The sequence below is a fragment of the Ricinus communis genome, chromosome 7 (assembly GCF_019578655.1).
Source record: "Ricinus communis isolate WT05 ecotype wild-type chromosome 7, ASM1957865v1, whole genome shotgun sequence".
Classification (NCBI taxonomy): Eukaryota; Viridiplantae; Streptophyta; class Magnoliopsida; order Malpighiales; family Euphorbiaceae; genus Ricinus; species Ricinus communis.
In genome coordinates, this window is record NC_063262.1 from 24,531,855 (window position 1) to 24,549,628 (window position 17,774).

Below are 17,774 nucleotides of genomic sequence, written 5' to 3' on the forward strand. Positions count from 1 at the left end.
AAAAAGAGAAAACCCTTCATAGAACTACACAAAGACCACATTGTCAAGTATCACCTTTCCCTTTCTTTATTTCTCTCTCTCTCTCTCTCTCTCACTAGCTAGGTAGCTTGTTGCTTCATTCATGGCGATTTCGAAACTTTGCTCTCTTCACACAGTCTGCTTCTTTTTGATGGCCATAATCTTTACCAGTAGTACTGCACTTAGTAATGAGTCCTTGTCTTCTTCTGCTTCTTCTACTTCAACAGATGTTGAACTTCTTTTGGGAAAGATCAAAGCTTCACTTCAAGGTAACACTGAAAACCTTTTACTTTCTTCTTGGAATTCTTCTGTTCCTTTGTGTCAATGGAGAGGCCTTAAATGGGTGTTCTCCAATGGTTCTCCTCTTTCTTGTAATGACATTTCTGCACCAGAATGGACTAATCTTTCACTCTATAAAGACCCATCTTTGCACTTGCTTTCTCTTCAGCTCCCTTCTGCTAATCTCACCGGTTCACTTCCTAGAGAGCTTGGTGAGTTCTCTATGCTTCAAAGTTTGTATCTTAACATTAACTCAATGACTGGAACTATTCCTCTTGAACTTGGTTACGGTACTTCCCTCTCTGATATTGATCTGAGTGGCAATTTGTTTAGTGGGGTTTTAGCTCCATCTATCTGGAATTTATGTGAAAGATTGCTTTCACTTAAGCTTCATGGTAATTCACTATCTGGGTCTCTTCCTGAACCTGCATTGCCCAACTCTACTTGCAAGAATTTGCAGTTTCTTGACTTGGGTAGCAACAAGTTTTCAGGAGACTTCCCGGAATTTTTTACTCGCTTTCAAGGGCTTAAGGAGCTTGATCTTTCTGATAATGTGCTTTCAGGATCAATTCCTCAGAGTTTAACATCATTAAACCTTGAAAAATTGAATCTTTCGCACAATAATTTTAGTGGGATGTTGCCTGTTTTTGGCGAATCAAAGTTTGGGATGGAGGTTTTTGAAGGGAATGATCCTAGTCTTTGTGGGTTACCTTTAAGAAGTTGCAGTGGAAGTTCAAGATTGAGTTCAGGTGCAATTGCTGGTATTGTGATTGGATTAATGACTGGAGTTGTAGTTTTGGCTTCATTGTCGATTGGTTATATGCAAAACAAGAAGAGGAAAGGTAGGGAAGACAGCGAAGATGAATTAGAGGAAGTAGAAGATGAGGAAAATGGTGGTAGTGGTGGCAATGCTGGCAGTGGCGGTGAAGGAAAGCTTATTTTGTTTCAAGGAGGTGAGCATTTGACGTTGGATGATGTTTTGAATGCGACGGGACAAGTAACAGAGAAGACTACTTATGGGACTGTATATAAGGCAAAGCTTGCTGATGGTGGTACAATTGCTTTGAGATTGTTGAGAGAAGGTAGTTGCAAGGACAGAAGTTCATGCGTAACTGTGATAAAGCAATTAGGAAAGATTCGACATGAGAATTTGATTCCTTTAAGAGCTTTCTACCAGGGGAAGAGAGGGGAGAAGCTACTCATATATGATTATCTTCCAAATAGAAGCCTTTATGATCTTTTACATGGTATGCTCATCTTTTCCCTTCCTCTACATCTGGTTTATTTGTCATTGTATAAACATGTTGAATTCCATTGCTGCCTTATTGTTACTTTCTCTGGCACTAGCAGAATTTTTTTTTATAGAGGCCTTTTCTCATTGTTAAATCAGTACAGAACTTAAGACATTCTATTCTGATTCATAGTTTGGGTTACTCTTTATATTGCTCTAAATTGCAATGAAGTGCCCATCTAATCAGCCTATAACTGTTCCATAGTAGTAAAAGCCTTCAAGTAGATATCTGATGACAATATTCTGCAACCCAGGCATCATGTCTTTCTAGAAATCTGAACAGTCAAGAAGATAGGTTCAATCAATGCTTTGCAAGCAACCTCTTGTGTTGGATGCTTCCTCTAATTGAGTAACTACTACTTGACATGTGAAATGATGCCTTGCCATTTTGTGGACATATAACTGACTCATATTAAATTATTATATGTCATTGTTGTTCATAGTAAATTTAAAGCCTAAATTATGATGTGATCATGCCCATTGCAATTTCTATTCTCGGCTGTGGGATCCGTCAATCCTGCTCTGTTTATTAATTAAGGTCTTGAAAAGTGCAAGCTCCATTGTGTAATTGCCAACAAAACTAGGCAACTTGTCCCCTCCCTTGTGCAGACAGATTATACACTGATCTATCAACTATCATTCCTGGAAAGTGGAACTCCCCAAGTCTGCCTTGTTCCAATTTTCGGGAACTTTGTTCTTCTATAAACATAGTTATCCTTTATGCATCATAATCCTTACTCTTGTATTGTTCTCTCACTTACTGCAGAAACTAAAGCAGGAAAGCCAGTGCTAAACTGGTCTAGGCGGCACAAGATTGCATTGGGCATAGCCAGGGGACTAGCATACCTTCATACAGGTCTTGAGACACCCATCACCCATGGGAACGTGAGATCCAAAAATGTGCTTGTGGATGAGTATTTCGTCTCCAGACTTACTGAATTTGGGCTTGACAAACTAATGGTTCCATCTGTGGCTGATGAAATAGTTGTGCTTGCAAAGGCTGATGGATACAAGGCACCAGAGCTTCAGAGGATGAAGAAATGCAATTCTAGAACAGATGTTTATGCATTTGGAATACTTCTGCTGGAGATTCTGATAGGCAAAAAACCTGGGAAGAATGGGAGAAATGGTGATTTTGTGGATTTGCCGGCAATGGTTAAAGTGGCGGTTTTAGAGGAAACAACGATGGAAGTTTTTGATGTGGAGCTTTTGAGGGGAATAAGGAGTCCAATGGAAGAAGGGTTAGTTCAGGCTCTGAAGCTCGCAATGGGATGTTGTGCTCCAGTGCCTTCAGTTAGACCGGCCATGGATGAAGTTGTGAAGCAATTGGAAGAAAACAGACCAAGAAACAGGTCTGCGTTGTATAGTCCAGCCGAAACAAGAAGCGAAGTCGGGACCCCTTTCTGATCAAGCCTTTCCATTTTCAACATAATTTAGCTTCTTTTCTGTTATTCGTCAACTATGGCAGTGATAGCTGATGGTTGTAATGGCGCTTTATTATATTGTATTTGTGTATGGCAGAATTCAATTCTTAGTCTCTATGCAATTCATGACAATGCATATCTCTTATACGCAAGATTGCTTAATGCTAAAAAATTTTAAACATGTAGAAATCATGTTTTCCTTGGAAAGAAAAAAGAGCCAATTTTGTCGCATATTTTCCTGTCAAGCACCATGTATTTATATTGAAGATGATACCTTATAGAAGTAACTTCCGCACGATCGTATCAATCTGACACCTGAAAAAGCAGTAGAAATTACAAAAGCAAATCATTACTGCATGAGATCAACGCAAGAAGCTGGCATCTTGAAGCGGCAGAGCGGGCAGTGATGGCTCTTATTCAGCCACTGATCAATACAGCTGCCATGAAATATATGCAAACAAGGCATGCGCTTGACCTCTGAAACTGCCTGAAACTCCTCCAAACAGATTGAGCAGCTTCTCTCACCACCATAGCTATCCTCGGAGGCAAACTCCTCAAATCTTCCTTTTCCCAGATCAGCGACTGACGAGCAGCTGGCAGGGACTGTACCCTGCCACCAGTACGTCGTTATCAGCTTCATCTCCACATTGATCAATTTATTGCAACCAGACCAGGAGTTTCTGCGAGAGAGAATGCGCGCCTCCTTGATTAACTTATAGCCAATGATTTGTTTATCACTGGGGTTAATAGCCAAAGAAGCAAGCAAATCAGAAATCTTTGAGTAGGCCTCTTCATCACTGCCACTGGCAAGAAAGTCACGTTCATCAACTTGAACATTGGTGGTCGTGATAGAGATGGCCTCAAAGCTGAGGCGAACATCGGGTTCCAGCATATGAATCCGTTTGTGGGTGGAATCAGAAGTAATGGTGAAGGTGATGGTGGACTTATTATTGCCAGTGGCCTTCATCTTGACATCTTCAAAGAACAAGAACCGCTGAGTTCTGCCGATGAGGAAAGGCATGTTCGGTTGATTCCTTGAGAGCAAAGGAACTTAGTTAAAACACAAAAACCAGAAAAGTTTTTCTGGGTCTTTCTTGCACTACTGACGGTTCTAGTGAATGAAGAGACTGGTTAATGGATATATTTATATATATAAAAAACAAATAATGAGAAAGTGGCATCCTTTATATTCCTTCTAATTCAGTTTTAGTATTCTTTTTATTTTTCAATAATTTGAGATATTATTAAATTTTGACCACCACTCCAAATTTATTTATTTATTTATAATCTATAATATAGTTAAAAATAAGGATGGATTAATAGATTTATTACTAAACAGCCTGTATTATATTCTTGCTTTATTTTTTTTATCCTATATTCTTGCTAGTTTTGTTCCTATAATATGAGGCTGTTTTTATAATTTTATTAATTAATATGTATTAATTATATGTATTGAAAATGATATTAAAGATATAATTAATTATGTTATTTTCTAGGATAAGGAAACCTTGTCTAACTAAGCAAAAATTAAGGAGAGGGAATATGTTATATGTTTCGGGATAAGAAATTATTGTCTAATTAAGAATAAATCAGAAACTATTTAAAAACAAATATGTTTGCCCTATATTATCTTTAATAAAAATAACTATCTAATTAGAAAATTAGTTATTTACTAAGAAGATATATTTATAATAAATCATAAACAAGAAAAGTTATTCTTTTTTTGCTATAAAACTATATTTTCATTTAAATTAAAAATATTCACGAAATTATATTATAAATATTTGATATATAATATGATTAGCTCAAGAAAATAACAATTGTGATTATAATACATGATGATGCTAATAGTATATTTGATTTTTATCTTAAATTTTGTAATTATATTAATTATATGCTTAACTTTTAATTTATTAGCAACATTACATATATCTATTATGAGTTTTTTCTTTTTATAAATAAATTCATATAATGAACAAATCATGTTTATAAAGAAGCTTTTAATCATTAAAACTTTTTGCAATATAATGTGCTACCAATTTTAAGTGACATTCATAAAATTGTAAAATACCAATAAAGGAATTACTAAGTTAAAAGTTCTAAGACTTTTGTGTTTTTTACAATTAAGTCCCAAGGAATCAAGTTCTAGTAGTGTATAAAGATTCTTTCTTTTAATTAATCTGAGTCCATTAGGATATGCTGATTTGGCTCTACTTGTACACTTATGTCTTGCCACGTTAGTTTCCATGTCACTTTAACATGATTCTAATTTATAATTAAGTTCTAAAATTTTCTTCTTTTTTCTTCTTCATTTGTTTTTGATAACACCATGTTGAATCAACCCATTAAATAAAATAGAAGTTATATAAGATAAATGCTAATATCTATAATCTAAATAATTCAGCAACTTAATTGAATTGAAACTAAAATGAACTTGGTTCAACACTAACGTTAAGAAAATTTTAAAATTATTTAATATATTATTTAAGAAAAAAAACTAGAACTTAATACTAAAAGTTTTTTATTTATTTAAAAAAAGCAACTTTTAGTATTTCAAAATTCATTATCCCTGTAGTAAATGGACTTGAAATAATTACACGGTAAGAAATGGGCTATGCTTGTCATCTTCTTGGACAATTCAAATTTTGGGCTGCTATCGAATCGTACATCTACTGTGTTCATAATTCGTGATGCCTGTTCCAAGTTCAAAAATGGCAATCAATTCAGTCCATTTTCATTACCTATTATTCTCCAATTTCATTAAATTCATCTCCATCTTAACACCAACAGAATATATAACTTTGGGCAAATATCATGACCCTTTTTAAGCTAAAATAATGGCAAACAGAATATATGTATCTGTATAGAGAGAATGACTTAAAACACATACCAAAGTACACAAACCATTAAAAGGCCAGTCTGGTTGGATTGGGTTTGTGGCAATTCCTACTTTTCTTTTCTTTTTTTCCACAAATTCTTTTACCACTTCCACTGGCTGGTGTTGATTAAAGAGAACTGGAATGAGCATCTGCCTTTCTTTCTTTTTTTTTTTTTTCTCATTAAATATATGAATCAATACGAAGTATGCACATGGGCTATACGCACCCGCATAAATGCCAATAAATCTCTTTTAACATATAATATTCCTTCTACCAATACATGTTTCCCCTCTTCGTCTATAGAGATAGGCTTCTGCCGTCATCAATTTGAAATGTATCTGGCTTCAGCTTGATGCAATTCTAGTCCAGCTTTTGACCATTATGATAAGGTAGTACTAATGCCATTCTATCATCAAAATCTTAAATTCTTCACCAATATTTTTGAATGTATAAATATTTCTCTATGAAAAATTATATCTATTCAAATTTCGTAAAAATAGAAGAGTGCAGGTTCGAACTTAAACCTCCACGCGAGCTCCATAAGACTCTCTAACTAGGCCAAAACGTAAAAAGATTTATAGTCTCGAAGACAACTCCATTGTCATTGAGTTAAATTCCATGCTTTAAAAGATTTATGGTGTATTATTAGTTTAGAATTTGAAAATGTATGAAGCATATGGGGTGTGTTTTGCCATCTTCCAATGCACATGGTGTTGAAATGAATCTCCTCTAAGGTTCACATTGCAACGTGGGTTGGTTGGCAAGAAAATATGCGACTGTATTGTAGGTGAAGAATGCATCACAGGCCTTTAGTGTCCCCACCTCACATGCAACCACTGTGCCGTTGTCCTTAACCAAAGCATTTTTAATCATGCATGCTGTGTAGGCAATTAAGTGGCTTTTTACCATTGTAGGTTGGGAAGTTTAAAAGGGAAAAGAAAGAAAAAAGAAGAAGGGGTAAAATGCATCATTACATTATAATAATGCTATCATGTGCAATTTGATGGTGTTCACTATAATTAGGATGAGGGAAACAGGAAAATTGATAATCAGGGAGCAAAATGATTAAGTCGGAGAAAAATGAAAGAAATTTAAAGTGGTAAACCGATGTCTTTGTTTGATGTGGAATTTGAAATACTTAGGATTGAGAATTTCGTAAGAAAAAATTTATAGTACAAAGGAGGAAAATGGACAAATTCACTCTATGGAGAATAGAGAGATGAGGTAGAAACAAAATGAAAAGATGTGAACAACTCTGCGGCACCTAATGTAGGCCGAGGTCGATCAATCAAATGGTGACAAGTGGAATATTGTATCTGAGTAGGTGTGGCAGCACTATGGCACCCTGTAAAATGTACACTTGCCAATGTCTCTCTTTCTTTCTCTTTTTGTTTTTTGTTTTTTGTTTTTTGTTTTTTGTTTTTTTTTGCTTTTTTCTGGGTCTGGGGGAAGGACAAATACAGAGGAGGAAGGATGAAACAGAAAATAATGCCTGAAAACTCAGCTTAGTAATGCTATAGCAACATTAGAAGAGAAAATTTGATTTTCTTCTCTCTTTTTTTTTTTAATCTTTTCTTTTTTGTTCTCGGTGTGATGGGACTGAGAATTAACATTGGCGGCCTCTGCGGCAGACAAGAGCACCAGCGGTTGAAGTAATGGCACCAACCATGGAAGAGGACTTGGCCCCTAAGCTTGAAGCTCTGGCATAACTGGCTGCAGCTCCAGCACCTGATGGAGTGAAGTAAGCTCCATTAAGCAATAGGTCTCCTTCTGATCTCCAATTCCAGTGCTTCCATACATTATTTGATGTTTCGACCCTCTTAGTTACCTGCCAATGTCAAATTTGTAGTCATTTTTTGCCCATCACATCATCATCATTATTATGAGAAATTAACCGATGTGCTTTGGTTTATTACGACTGAAGTAAAAATGAGGTTGGGAGTTCATTCATACACAGCGCAAGCCCAATAAACCATAAAAAAGGTAAAAATTATTGTTAGAAATTAATCTTTAGATAGGATACCTCTTTAGCAAAAGCATTGTTAGGGGCAAGGTATCTGTTTCCTTGGCTATTAATGGTGGGACTGGCACTTCCACCAATGGCATACATTTCCCAGTGTGTGTAGTCATTGTTCACCACATGGAAGTACCCATGCCTACACCTGCAGAGGTAAATGAGTTGGTCCAATCGGAGTTAATAGTCATATGAACCATAAATCTACAATTGATATGAGGTCCAAAATCAAACAAAAGAGATAGGGTACTACTGTCCATTTTTTACCTTGGCATTCTCTGGATAAGACCCTCGCCAAAATGGTTGTAGGCAATTGTTACTTGCATCAGCTTATCTCTTGTATAGGAGTCGCTATGACCCAATAACATAACCTGTTCATTAATCAAGAACACGTCTTTAATACTTGCACATTCTTTTACATTGAAAAATGAAATTAAAGCCTATCAATAAACAAAATCGATGGAAAGGAAAAATTAGTTTACCTCATTGTGGTGGGTGAAGTAGTTGTTGGAAATGGTAATGGCAGTTGACCCCATTATAGCATCAATGAGTCCATCAGCGCAATTAGATAGAGAATTGTGATCGACCCAAATGTGACTAGATCCAAAAATAGAAATCGCATCTCCATCAGCCATTGTCCTCCATCCATAATGAGTGGGTGAGCTACGAACCATGGCATTACCAGTAGGCTTGCAATCATGGATATGGAGACCGTGAATAATGATATTTGTGACAAATTGGATGGTAATGCAAGCTCCATTGGCAATGTGAACATTAGTTCCACGGGCATCAATAGTCTTGAAACTGTTCATAATAAGCTCTTGCTTGAGTGTGATCACCATGTCTCTCTTGAATACAATCCACAAAGGTCTATCTTGAATAACAGCATGGCGTAATGTGCCAGGTTTTGGGTTAACAGGGTCATCGTCACCAGAGTCGGTGACAACATAGTATCTACCATCGCGACCACCAACAGCATTACGTCCAAAACCAATCCCACAATTAGCTAGCCGCTTCCTGTGGAGCTGCCAGTGAGGGTCACATCTCCAACAATCATCAATTGGGTTGCCAGTTACACATGAGAAAAATCCTAAATTCCTCCTTGCGGTGCTGTTGCGTATGCTTCTGGTAATTAATACAAATCACAATCATATAAGACATTGTTGTTGCAATAATTGTTTGTAAAAGCTATAAAAAGATATTAAAAAGCATGATGTCCCACATCAAGAAAGTAGGCCATGTGAAAGTAATGTGACAGATGTGCACGGATATATGTATACGGTCAATACGGAAAAAATTATAAATCATTTTCTGTTCCTACATTTCGCTATACAAAAAGTAAGTGCAAGGAGGTGGGGAAACTAATTCTTTTAGAACTACGCTTGTCGGTGATCAATAAAAATGGGTGGTAGTGTATGTCATTTAATGGTAGCCATATTCAATAACTTGACTAGCTGTTCCAATTCAGCACGAAGCAAGCATGTACTTGCTAGATCAGAAAAGGGTTCCTGCAAGTGTTATGGTATGAAACTGGATCTGAGGTATGTGATTTGGAGGTCATGTCTCTTTACAGGCTGGAGAAGGGGAGCAAAATTTAAGTTGTCTACCCCACATAGCAGGGACAAATAAAGCAATTGGTGAAATTGTTACTATTTCTATTGAATTTGAATGTAATAAAAAGGTGAATCTTCTAATATCTAATAATCTAATAATAATGGTAGAATTTAATACCAAAGAGCTACAAATATCGCAATTCAACAACACTCAGTACTTTGATTAAGGAGGAATCATTGACAGTTTGCCACAATTTGAAGGATCAGAAAAAGGAGCATGCATGGCATCTTTGCCTGAAATGTTTTTCAGATAAAAAGTATAGTAATGTAGTGAGTTATCAACGTGCAATCAGAAGATAGCCTTAAAAAAAGCATTTTTAACTAATATGTTATTTTGGAAAGAAAAAAAAATGCAAAATCAGATACGTCGGTAGAGGAAGTAAAAGCTAATGTACTTAAGAAATAGGTTTTGGATAGAAAGAATAAGAAAAAGACAAGAAAATAAATTAAGTGCGTGATGCGCGGATCTCACGACATGGGCACGTGCATAAGCTGGCAGTAGAATTAAAAGTTAGGGGAGATTCAACAGTAGCGAACATGGTTGAGTCCTCAGAATTACAATAAACACTTGCATTATATATAAATCACTACTGAAAGGATCTTTAGTTACCATATGTACAAGACTGCAGTAACTAACTATACCAGACCAAATAACAGTCGTCGCTAAACCAATTTGGATTTTCACCAATCTAATGAACTGTCTTTCCTTTTCTAATTTCATGTTTGCAATTTTTCTCCAATCCAAAAGATAAAAGATTCCAATAAATCTTTTTATAGATATATGTCTTCTTCTGAGTTTGTACCAAGGAATTCTTAAAAAAAAAAATAAGTAGCTAGACTTGCCCATTTAGGCATTCATTTTTAGAAGCAACAAAAATTAGCAGAATTTATTTATTAGAATTACAAGTTTAAACTAGCAAAAAATTGCGAATAGATGTCATTTAAAATGACCTCAAAAACAATCACCATGTTGACCACTACTGGGCTACTTGGACTGAGGGTTTGACTGGAATTTCAGTCCAAAGAGAGGTGAAAGTGACATGTCAAGAATTGCATTCCTGACCTTGAGGTTTTGTTAGATGGAAGGTAACTGAGAATTAAAGGAAGGTTTTAAATAATAATGAATCATGTGATCCCTGTCTCCCTTCTGACTTCTCAGTCCACAATTGTAAATAAAATAAATAAATTGAAGGAAGTAATTAGTTAATTGAATATTAATTACTAAAAAATTATGAGAATTAATAAAATTAGAGGAACAAAATGAAAAACTCACTCATCAACCATAGATGCTATGTCTTCCGGATCTTCAACAGCATGCTCGTTCCATGCACCACCTGACCTGAACATTTGCATATAAAACGAATTTCAGATGACTAAATTAGCCTGCCAAATTCTAATTATCTGCAACAAAGAAAGAAGAAAAAATAAATCTGACAAGGAAGGTCAACTTAAAAACAGAAAGCACGCAATTGCTTCTAGTTAACTCTTTTCTATTTGGAAGTAGAAAAAAAGAAAAGACTCAATGTAACGAAATTAACGATCAAGATTTTTCCGATCCTGATCTCAACGATCAGGATCCGTTAAAGTATAAAACTGCTCTGTAACTCACCCGTCCGCCATTGTAGAGTTGTCAGAGCTCTGAAAATGTGTCTTTTCGCCCAACCTGATTGCAGAAACATCAAATCAAATCCACGTTAAATAATGTGATCGTAAAATTGATGCAGTTAATGGAGCTTTTTAAGAAATGAAGATAGATACTTAAAGAATGTACCTCGAGTTCAGCTCTGTCGAAGCATTTACAGTGACAAACAGGAGCAGAATAATCAATGTACATATACATAAGCGTCTAAGCGAATAAGGAACCGCCATTTTTGCTCTCTCTGTCTCTGTCTCTGTCTCTGTCACTCACTTATTATGGCTCTGTTTTTGTTGTGTGTACCCTTTGATGTATAGTAAAAAGAATGAAGAAGAAGAAGAAGAGAGAAAGCAATATCTTGAGTCAAATAAAGAGCTCAAGCGAAGCCATGTTTATATAGCCAAAACTACGTAATGAAATTCTAAAAAACTTGCCTTCCTTTTTTTTAATTTATTTTTATTTTTTAATTTTTGATTTTTAACTCAGGTTAAGTCACGTTAACCTCAGAAACTAACCACCTAACCATAACCGCCACTAACTGACTCTTCTCTGCTCGTATTTTGCCCATTTTTACGCTTTAACTCTTCTAATGTTATGTGTGTCGGTCAGTCACGTGCCTCGCCATCTCCCTTCTGACAACTCATTCTCGCTTCTTTACTTTCTCCTCCCTCTCTAACCGGACCACCCCACAACCACGCCACCGCAGTGCCAAGTCACCTTTTTTTTATTTTTTTTTGGAGATCACTAGTCCGTACTCGCCGATTGACGGTGAAATTTATTACTCGCCTTAGCCTTTTGCCACGTAGCCACGTGGCGCAGTTTTAGACTGCTCTAATATTAAAATAAATAAATCACGGTATATTAGAGTGTACGAATTTTGTTTTATGTCATTGGACAGGTGTCCTAATATGAGTACGGTTATAAACGACTGTCCAGTCTCCATGGTTACCGGATCTTCCGGTGATTGCTCTATTATTTTACGAATCCCAAGTAAATGTTTCCCGCGAGTTTTAACTAAATTGATTCCCTCGGAGGAGCTTCATTCCGCGGAGCTTGTCCAAAAACGATGCTGTTTCTACCGTCGTTTTCAAGCAATAGCTATTTTTTTGTACTCAGCGAAGGCAATCGTTACACAATTAAGTGGTATTTTTATTATAAAATATAAGCAAAATTTATTAGACTGATTAGATCGACAATTGAACAACTTCAATCGGTAAAATTGGTAAATAGTATTTTAACAACTGATTCGTTTATTCAATTTTAAAAATATCATTTAATCCTAAAATGAGATAAAAATAGAATGACTGTTTGACATGAAATTAAAATGAGGTAAATTCGTGTTCATTTTTAATGAATAACAAAATCTGGAAATTCAGGACCCAAATGATCATATGTTCAAAAAATTAACCCATATGATTGGACATCCAATTTAGACATTGCCCATAACATGTATGGTCTACATTTGTCGTTCCTAAGTTTGCATTATAAATAAATATATGTGGTTTCTAATTGGTCCACATAATTTCCTTCCTCAATCTACTTTTCTTTCAACTTCTATTAGATAAGTTATAAATTCTTTATATGTAAGATTTTCACTTGTACATTTATTCAAAATTAATCTTTTTGTATATATCCAAACAGAACATTGGACCAGTAGGTCGTTTTTTTTTTTTTTTTTTTTTTTTGGGGGGGGGGGGGGGGGGGGGGGGGTGGGGTGTGGGGGGGGTTCAAATAGAGCATTGATATACCTTTTAATTATAATTAAAAAAGTTCTTGGAACCTTAATTAAGCTAGTAGCTTCATGGAAAGGGTTATTACACAGATGTCTTGGTTACCAACTTCTCACCCCAATGTTTCACCTGATAAGGGCATACTTATTAGAGGTTATAAATTCGGATTGTACCAGGTTAGAGCAAGAAAATTATGATAAATTGTAGATAATTACCTTTAATTTACTAGTTACTTTATGAATAAGAAATAAATTAATAATGGAAATGTTTTTTTTTTTTTTTTTTTGCTTTGATTGCTTTATAAAATAGGTTGCTTTCAATTTATCACTCAGAAAATATGTAGATTTTTCAATATATAAATTGAGTGTTAAGTTAATTACATTCAAGAATTCAGTCACTAAGGATATGATTGAACCCTCAAGAATCAGGTCCCTGCTTTGCTTGTTAAGAATAGGCAAGACAAACTAGCAATCAATGTCAGTGAAATACATAATATGCCAAACAGTCATGAGAATTGGTGTCCCAAGACAGGAGCTGTAATTGCATTCAGCTGAGTAATAATTGTTGTAATCATCAAAGACTAAGGGGTGTAATTACCCTGCTAATTAAAATTTATTAACCCATATAATTCAAATTAAGTTATCAATATAGCTGTAAAATCAACACAAACAAGCTGCAAGAGGAGACTTGTGGTACAACTAATTATATGTTGCATTTGTTGATGTTCACGTCTCACTAATTATCCATGATAGATTTAAGATAGGAACCCACAAAAAAATGAACCAATCCCTTTAGATGCAAGCTATATTGGCTTGACCCACAAAATTCTGGTGTTTTTTTTTTGATGGTCCACTTATTACTCACTTTCATGTGTTTTTCTCCTACATGTGTATTAAAGTGAGGGAAAATCTACAATGTTTTTGTTCCTTTGTAGGCCATGTTTTGCTACCAGAAAGCTGCCTGGTTTCACTCTGTTAAACCTGTATATTAGATCAAAGGAAAATAAAAACCTGCCCTTGAGAACAGTAGCATTAAATTCTGGAGTAGTCTAAGTCTTAATAAGAAATCTTTTCATCACCATTGGCATCAAGATATTGCTTAAATTACCAGTTTAAGTTGTTTGTTTCTCTACTAGTTATTCTCTAATTGGATGAGGATAATGTAAGTATGGTGGACCTATCATTACTTGCATTAGATGGGCTATTCATATGGAAGCAGAATTGGTTTTGATTATTATAGGGTACCCTATACATTACATTTTCCAAACAAAATTTCTTATAATTAAGTCTGGCTTTAGATGGGTTACACTTGCACTCTATTTGGATGCCACTCTTGTTAGGGGAAATGAGTTTTGGTAATCATAGCTTAATCTTTGAGAGGAGAATTTTAATTGAAAGTTATTATTATTTTAGGGGTTTTATAATAATCCTTTAAAGCTTCCATTTTTTAACTCAACCAAATAGGTGGGTGGGTCCATTTTTTGTTCCTTTTTTTTATTTGACCTTCTAATCAAACAGGATAGAGTTATTATAACCATCATTTACTATACTCTCACATGAAGGTTATATATTCAACTTTACTTTATTAAATCTTACTTTATATAATTCTGAGAAACTTTACTCACCTTCCTCCTATATATTTTGCTAAACAGTTGTCACTAAATTTTGATTCCAAGTAATTTAAAACCAGCAAAACTTCCACAAGAATTATTAATGCACCATTAATGCTTAAGTAAAGTTGGCTTAATTAGCATAATAAGAACAATTATTGAGATTTGAGACAGAGTTATCATTTTCAGCAGAGCCTAGAGAAAAAGGAGAGAGAGAGAGAGTGGCATTTGGACTTTTTAAGCTATTTCTTTTGGTTCTTGAAAGGTGCTACTAATATATTTGTTACAAGTGGTTTCATGATGATTTTTGGGAATATTTGCATTCTAACCTTTTTTTCAAGTTTTGTCAAGAAACACAATAAGTTTTTTTCAAGTCATTGCCTTAAGATATTGTTTGATAGCATTGTTGCTATCCCTTAATGGTGCTGCTGTCAACTCCATTTTTATATGTTACTACTCATGTGTTTCTCCATTTTCATTTGATATAGTACACCATTTTCTCTACTTATTGTCAAACTCCTCTTCATTTGATCTCTGAAAAAGTAAATTAGTGCAAAATGAAATGTATTTTTTCCCCTGTCAAAAGTAGAATTTATCTTATTTATCATAGTATTGGAAGATATTTTTCTTCCATAGATTCAGGTCGATAAAAGATACATCTTTCATATATGTAACTAAAATAAGAAAAATTAGAAAATGAATTTATATATATCTCATTTTTATGATATATGTATATATATTGATAATATACAAATTGAGACAATGCGTAAAATAGAAATAGTTATTTCATCTTCGGCCTATTACCATAGACGAGGTTGGAATTTTTTACGAGGCTCGGAAGGCGGATGATTTTTTTATCGGAATGGATTAAATTTTCTCATTATCTATATTAACAAATTTGTAGTTTAAGAACCTTAATTGCTTAACATGATTTAAAAGTAATTTGTTCAAATTAATAGTATTGTTAAGGGACTTCTAGCACTTTGGCATTTCAGAATTAGTTAAAAAGGTTAACAAACTTGGTTTTATTTCCTTAATTCGAGTGTTTTATCTTCAAAATTGTCCAACTGCAACCCCCTCTCCTCTCTAATTATGCTTTATATTTGAAGTATCTCTTTAATAGCTTTTCATATTCATTTTGTTAAGTGCCAAGTTGTCTTATCTGTTTTATTATCAAATCGTTAATTACTTCAGACATGTAATAATATTATAGTATAATGTTAAATGAATAACAATAGATATATAATTGTTGGATAAATTTTTCATAATGTAGTATAAGAAATAAATATATATATAAAATTCCGTGTGATCAAGATTTTATACATGGCTCAAAGATTGCATATCTGGCATGGAAAATGACTTTGGATTTCACATTTTTTAATTCTTTCTTTCTAATTTTTAAAATTTTAATGCTAAATAAAAATAGTTTAATGAAACTAGGTATCTGTTCCATCACTTTCCTACTTTTCAATATGTATACTTCACTTTCTTTTTTCTTTCTCTTTAAACATTAAAATTATAAGACTCTTGTTTCCCAAGGGTTAATTCACCATCCTTTTGTTTCACCACAGTCCCCAATTCTTAATTCTGAGAAGAAATATATGCTTTTGAAGGATGAAATTATCTTACAACATTGAGAATTAGGGAGTATAATGCAATTATAATTTATGTTTTCAGGGATTAAATTGTAGGCAAACTTAAATGTCAAGGACTGAGGTATAAAGAATTTATTTTTACTTTTATAAACAATGAATAAACAACTGTTTTAGAATTTATTCGAGTTAAAATAAACAAGACAGAACTAAATTATATCAAATTTAAATTTAATTATTTTTACTTAAATCCGGTTCCAGACGAACGGAAAATATTTAAGCCTTTTAAACAGATATAACAAAACAAGGACTGAAATATGCTTTGCCCTCTTTCTATAACAAAAGGAAAAAAAAGAAGAATTAATTAATTAATTAATATAAAAGGCCAAGCAGTAAATGTAAAATGATGATGCATCTTATTTTATTTGTTTAAGGTGGAAGACTGAAATGGGTCTCGTCGTTAATCCAGAAATGGTAGGACCCGATTGAAAGGTGATGCACATGGCACTACTTTGCACGGATCCGTAGAAAAATCAACCCAAAACGGCACAACATATGCCTTATGTTTATGTCAAGGGGTGAACGGTGAGGTTGACAACGTACATTTACTTTGTTAAATCCCCTAAGTGATTAATTAAAAAAAGAAGAAGCCATAAATGAGTTTGGGCATGAATTAGTTGGAAATTTAATACTACGATTTCCTATTTGAGTCTAAAATCTTGGATGGTCCCTATCCATCTATTCTAATTATATAAACCGCTAGTCAAATATTAAATATCTATTAATTATTACAAAATATTTAAAATATAAAAACTATATTAGAAGGCAATCGAAATTATCAAGAATTCAACTTCTTTTCTTTTGCACTAAAAGATAAACACATCATCACAATCAATATAATACATATATATAAGAAAGGGTAAGAAAAATCATTTTTTAATAGCAAAATTTGAGTGGACCATGTGGCAAGCAAAGCTTGGACCACTATACAGAACAATCTCAACAAGAACACAGCAGCCTAACAAATGGTGAAGATGGTACATAGCCCCCAAATTCCTGCCTGAGGCTTGTTTATATGACAAGTAATAAAATTATGAATGGCATTTTCTATATATATATATATATATATATATATATAGTGTTGATGCCAATTAGTCAAACATCTTATTCTATTCCTTGATTTATTTTTCACTTATTTAAAGTTTACGTTTCAGACCAACTTCCCCTCTTATCAAATTGAACCAAAATTAATAAAGCGCTGAATTTATATACTAAATTTGGATAATGGGTATTTAGAATTAAATCCCATTTGGCCAATTGGGTTTTGAAGAGGTTAGCAGCAGCAGGGTTGGCTTTTAGGTGTGTGTCTCAATGTGTTCACATGGCTACTCACCGCCAATTAAGGCACCAATTTTTATTTTTATTTTTTAAAATTCATCTTCTTTCCATCTCTATTTCCTGCTTAATTCACGGCATTCTTTACTATTTGCTCTAACATATACGACCTTCTAATCCCCTTTTACTTGAATATATTCTACCAACTTGTTATGAAGATAATCTACACTTTATGTCCAAAAAAACATTTCTTCACATGTTATAATCATGAATTACAACATTAGCAGCTTGGATTTACTTCTTATTTCATCATAATTTCCAAATCTAATACCATTAATCATTCAGAAAACACTT

General features: G+C 34.0%; 3 protein-coding genes across 3 annotated transcripts; 1 reads left to right on the top strand and 2 right to left on the bottom strand.

The window, feature by feature from the left end:
• On the top strand, positions 1-3,159 carry LOC8262759 (putative kinase-like protein TMKL1). The gene is made up of 2 exons (XM_002521086.4): positions 1-1,544; positions 2,355-3,159. Exons 1-2 carry the CDS (start codon positions 122-124, stop codon positions 2,993-2,995), a joined length of 2,064 nt encoding a protein of 687 aa, XP_002521132.1. The 5' UTR covers positions 1-121; the 3' UTR covers positions 2,996-3,159.
• A 202-nt stretch (positions 3,160-3,361) lies between these two features.
• Positions 3,362-4,033, bottom strand: LOC8262758 (E3 ubiquitin-protein ligase MPSR1). The gene has a single exon (XM_002521085.1). The coding sequence runs from the start codon at positions 4,031-4,033 to the stop codon at positions 3,362-3,364; it is 672 nt and encodes a 223-aa protein (XP_002521131.1).
• Positions 4,034-7,035: 3,002 nt separating this feature from the next.
• LOC8262757 (probable pectate lyase 8) lies at positions 7,036-11,649 on the bottom strand. Its single transcript, XM_002521084.4, has 7 exons — positions 11,290-11,649; positions 11,128-11,181; positions 10,792-10,857; positions 8,388-9,030; positions 8,173-8,276; positions 7,915-8,053; positions 7,036-7,719 (listed from the first exon to the last, which is right to left on the bottom strand). Exons 1-7 carry the CDS (start codon positions 11,385-11,387, stop codon positions 7,498-7,500), a joined length of 1,326 nt encoding a protein of 441 aa, XP_002521130.1. The 5' UTR covers positions 11,388-11,649; the 3' UTR covers positions 7,036-7,497.
• Between the last annotated feature and the right edge of the window lie 6,125 nt (positions 11,650-17,774).

Bases quoted from the DNA above. Each gene is read 5' to 3' on its own strand.
- LOC8262759 (XM_002521086.4), top strand. From the start codon at position 122: ATGGCGATTTCGAAACTTTGCTCTCTTCACACAGTCTGCTTCTTTTTG. The intron at 1,545-2,354 runs GTATGCTCATCT...CACTTACTGCAG, and splicing joins CCTTTATGATCTTTTACATG to AAACTAAAGCAGGAAAGCCA.
- LOC8262758 (XM_002521085.1), bottom strand. From the start codon at position 4,033: ATGCCTTTCCTCATCGGCAGAACTCAGCGGTTCTTGTTCTTTGAAGAT.
- LOC8262757 (XM_002521084.4), bottom strand. From the start codon at position 11,387: ATGGCGGTTCCTTATTCGCTTAGACGCTTATGTATATGTACATTGATT. The intron at 11,182-11,289 runs GTACATTCTTTA...TTCTGCAATCAG, and splicing joins TCGACAGAGCTGAACTCGAG to GTTGGGCGAAAAGACACATT. The intron at 8,277-8,387 runs GTAAACTAATTT...ATTAATGAACAG, and splicing joins ACTTCACCCACCACAATGAG to GTTATGTTATTGGGTCATAG.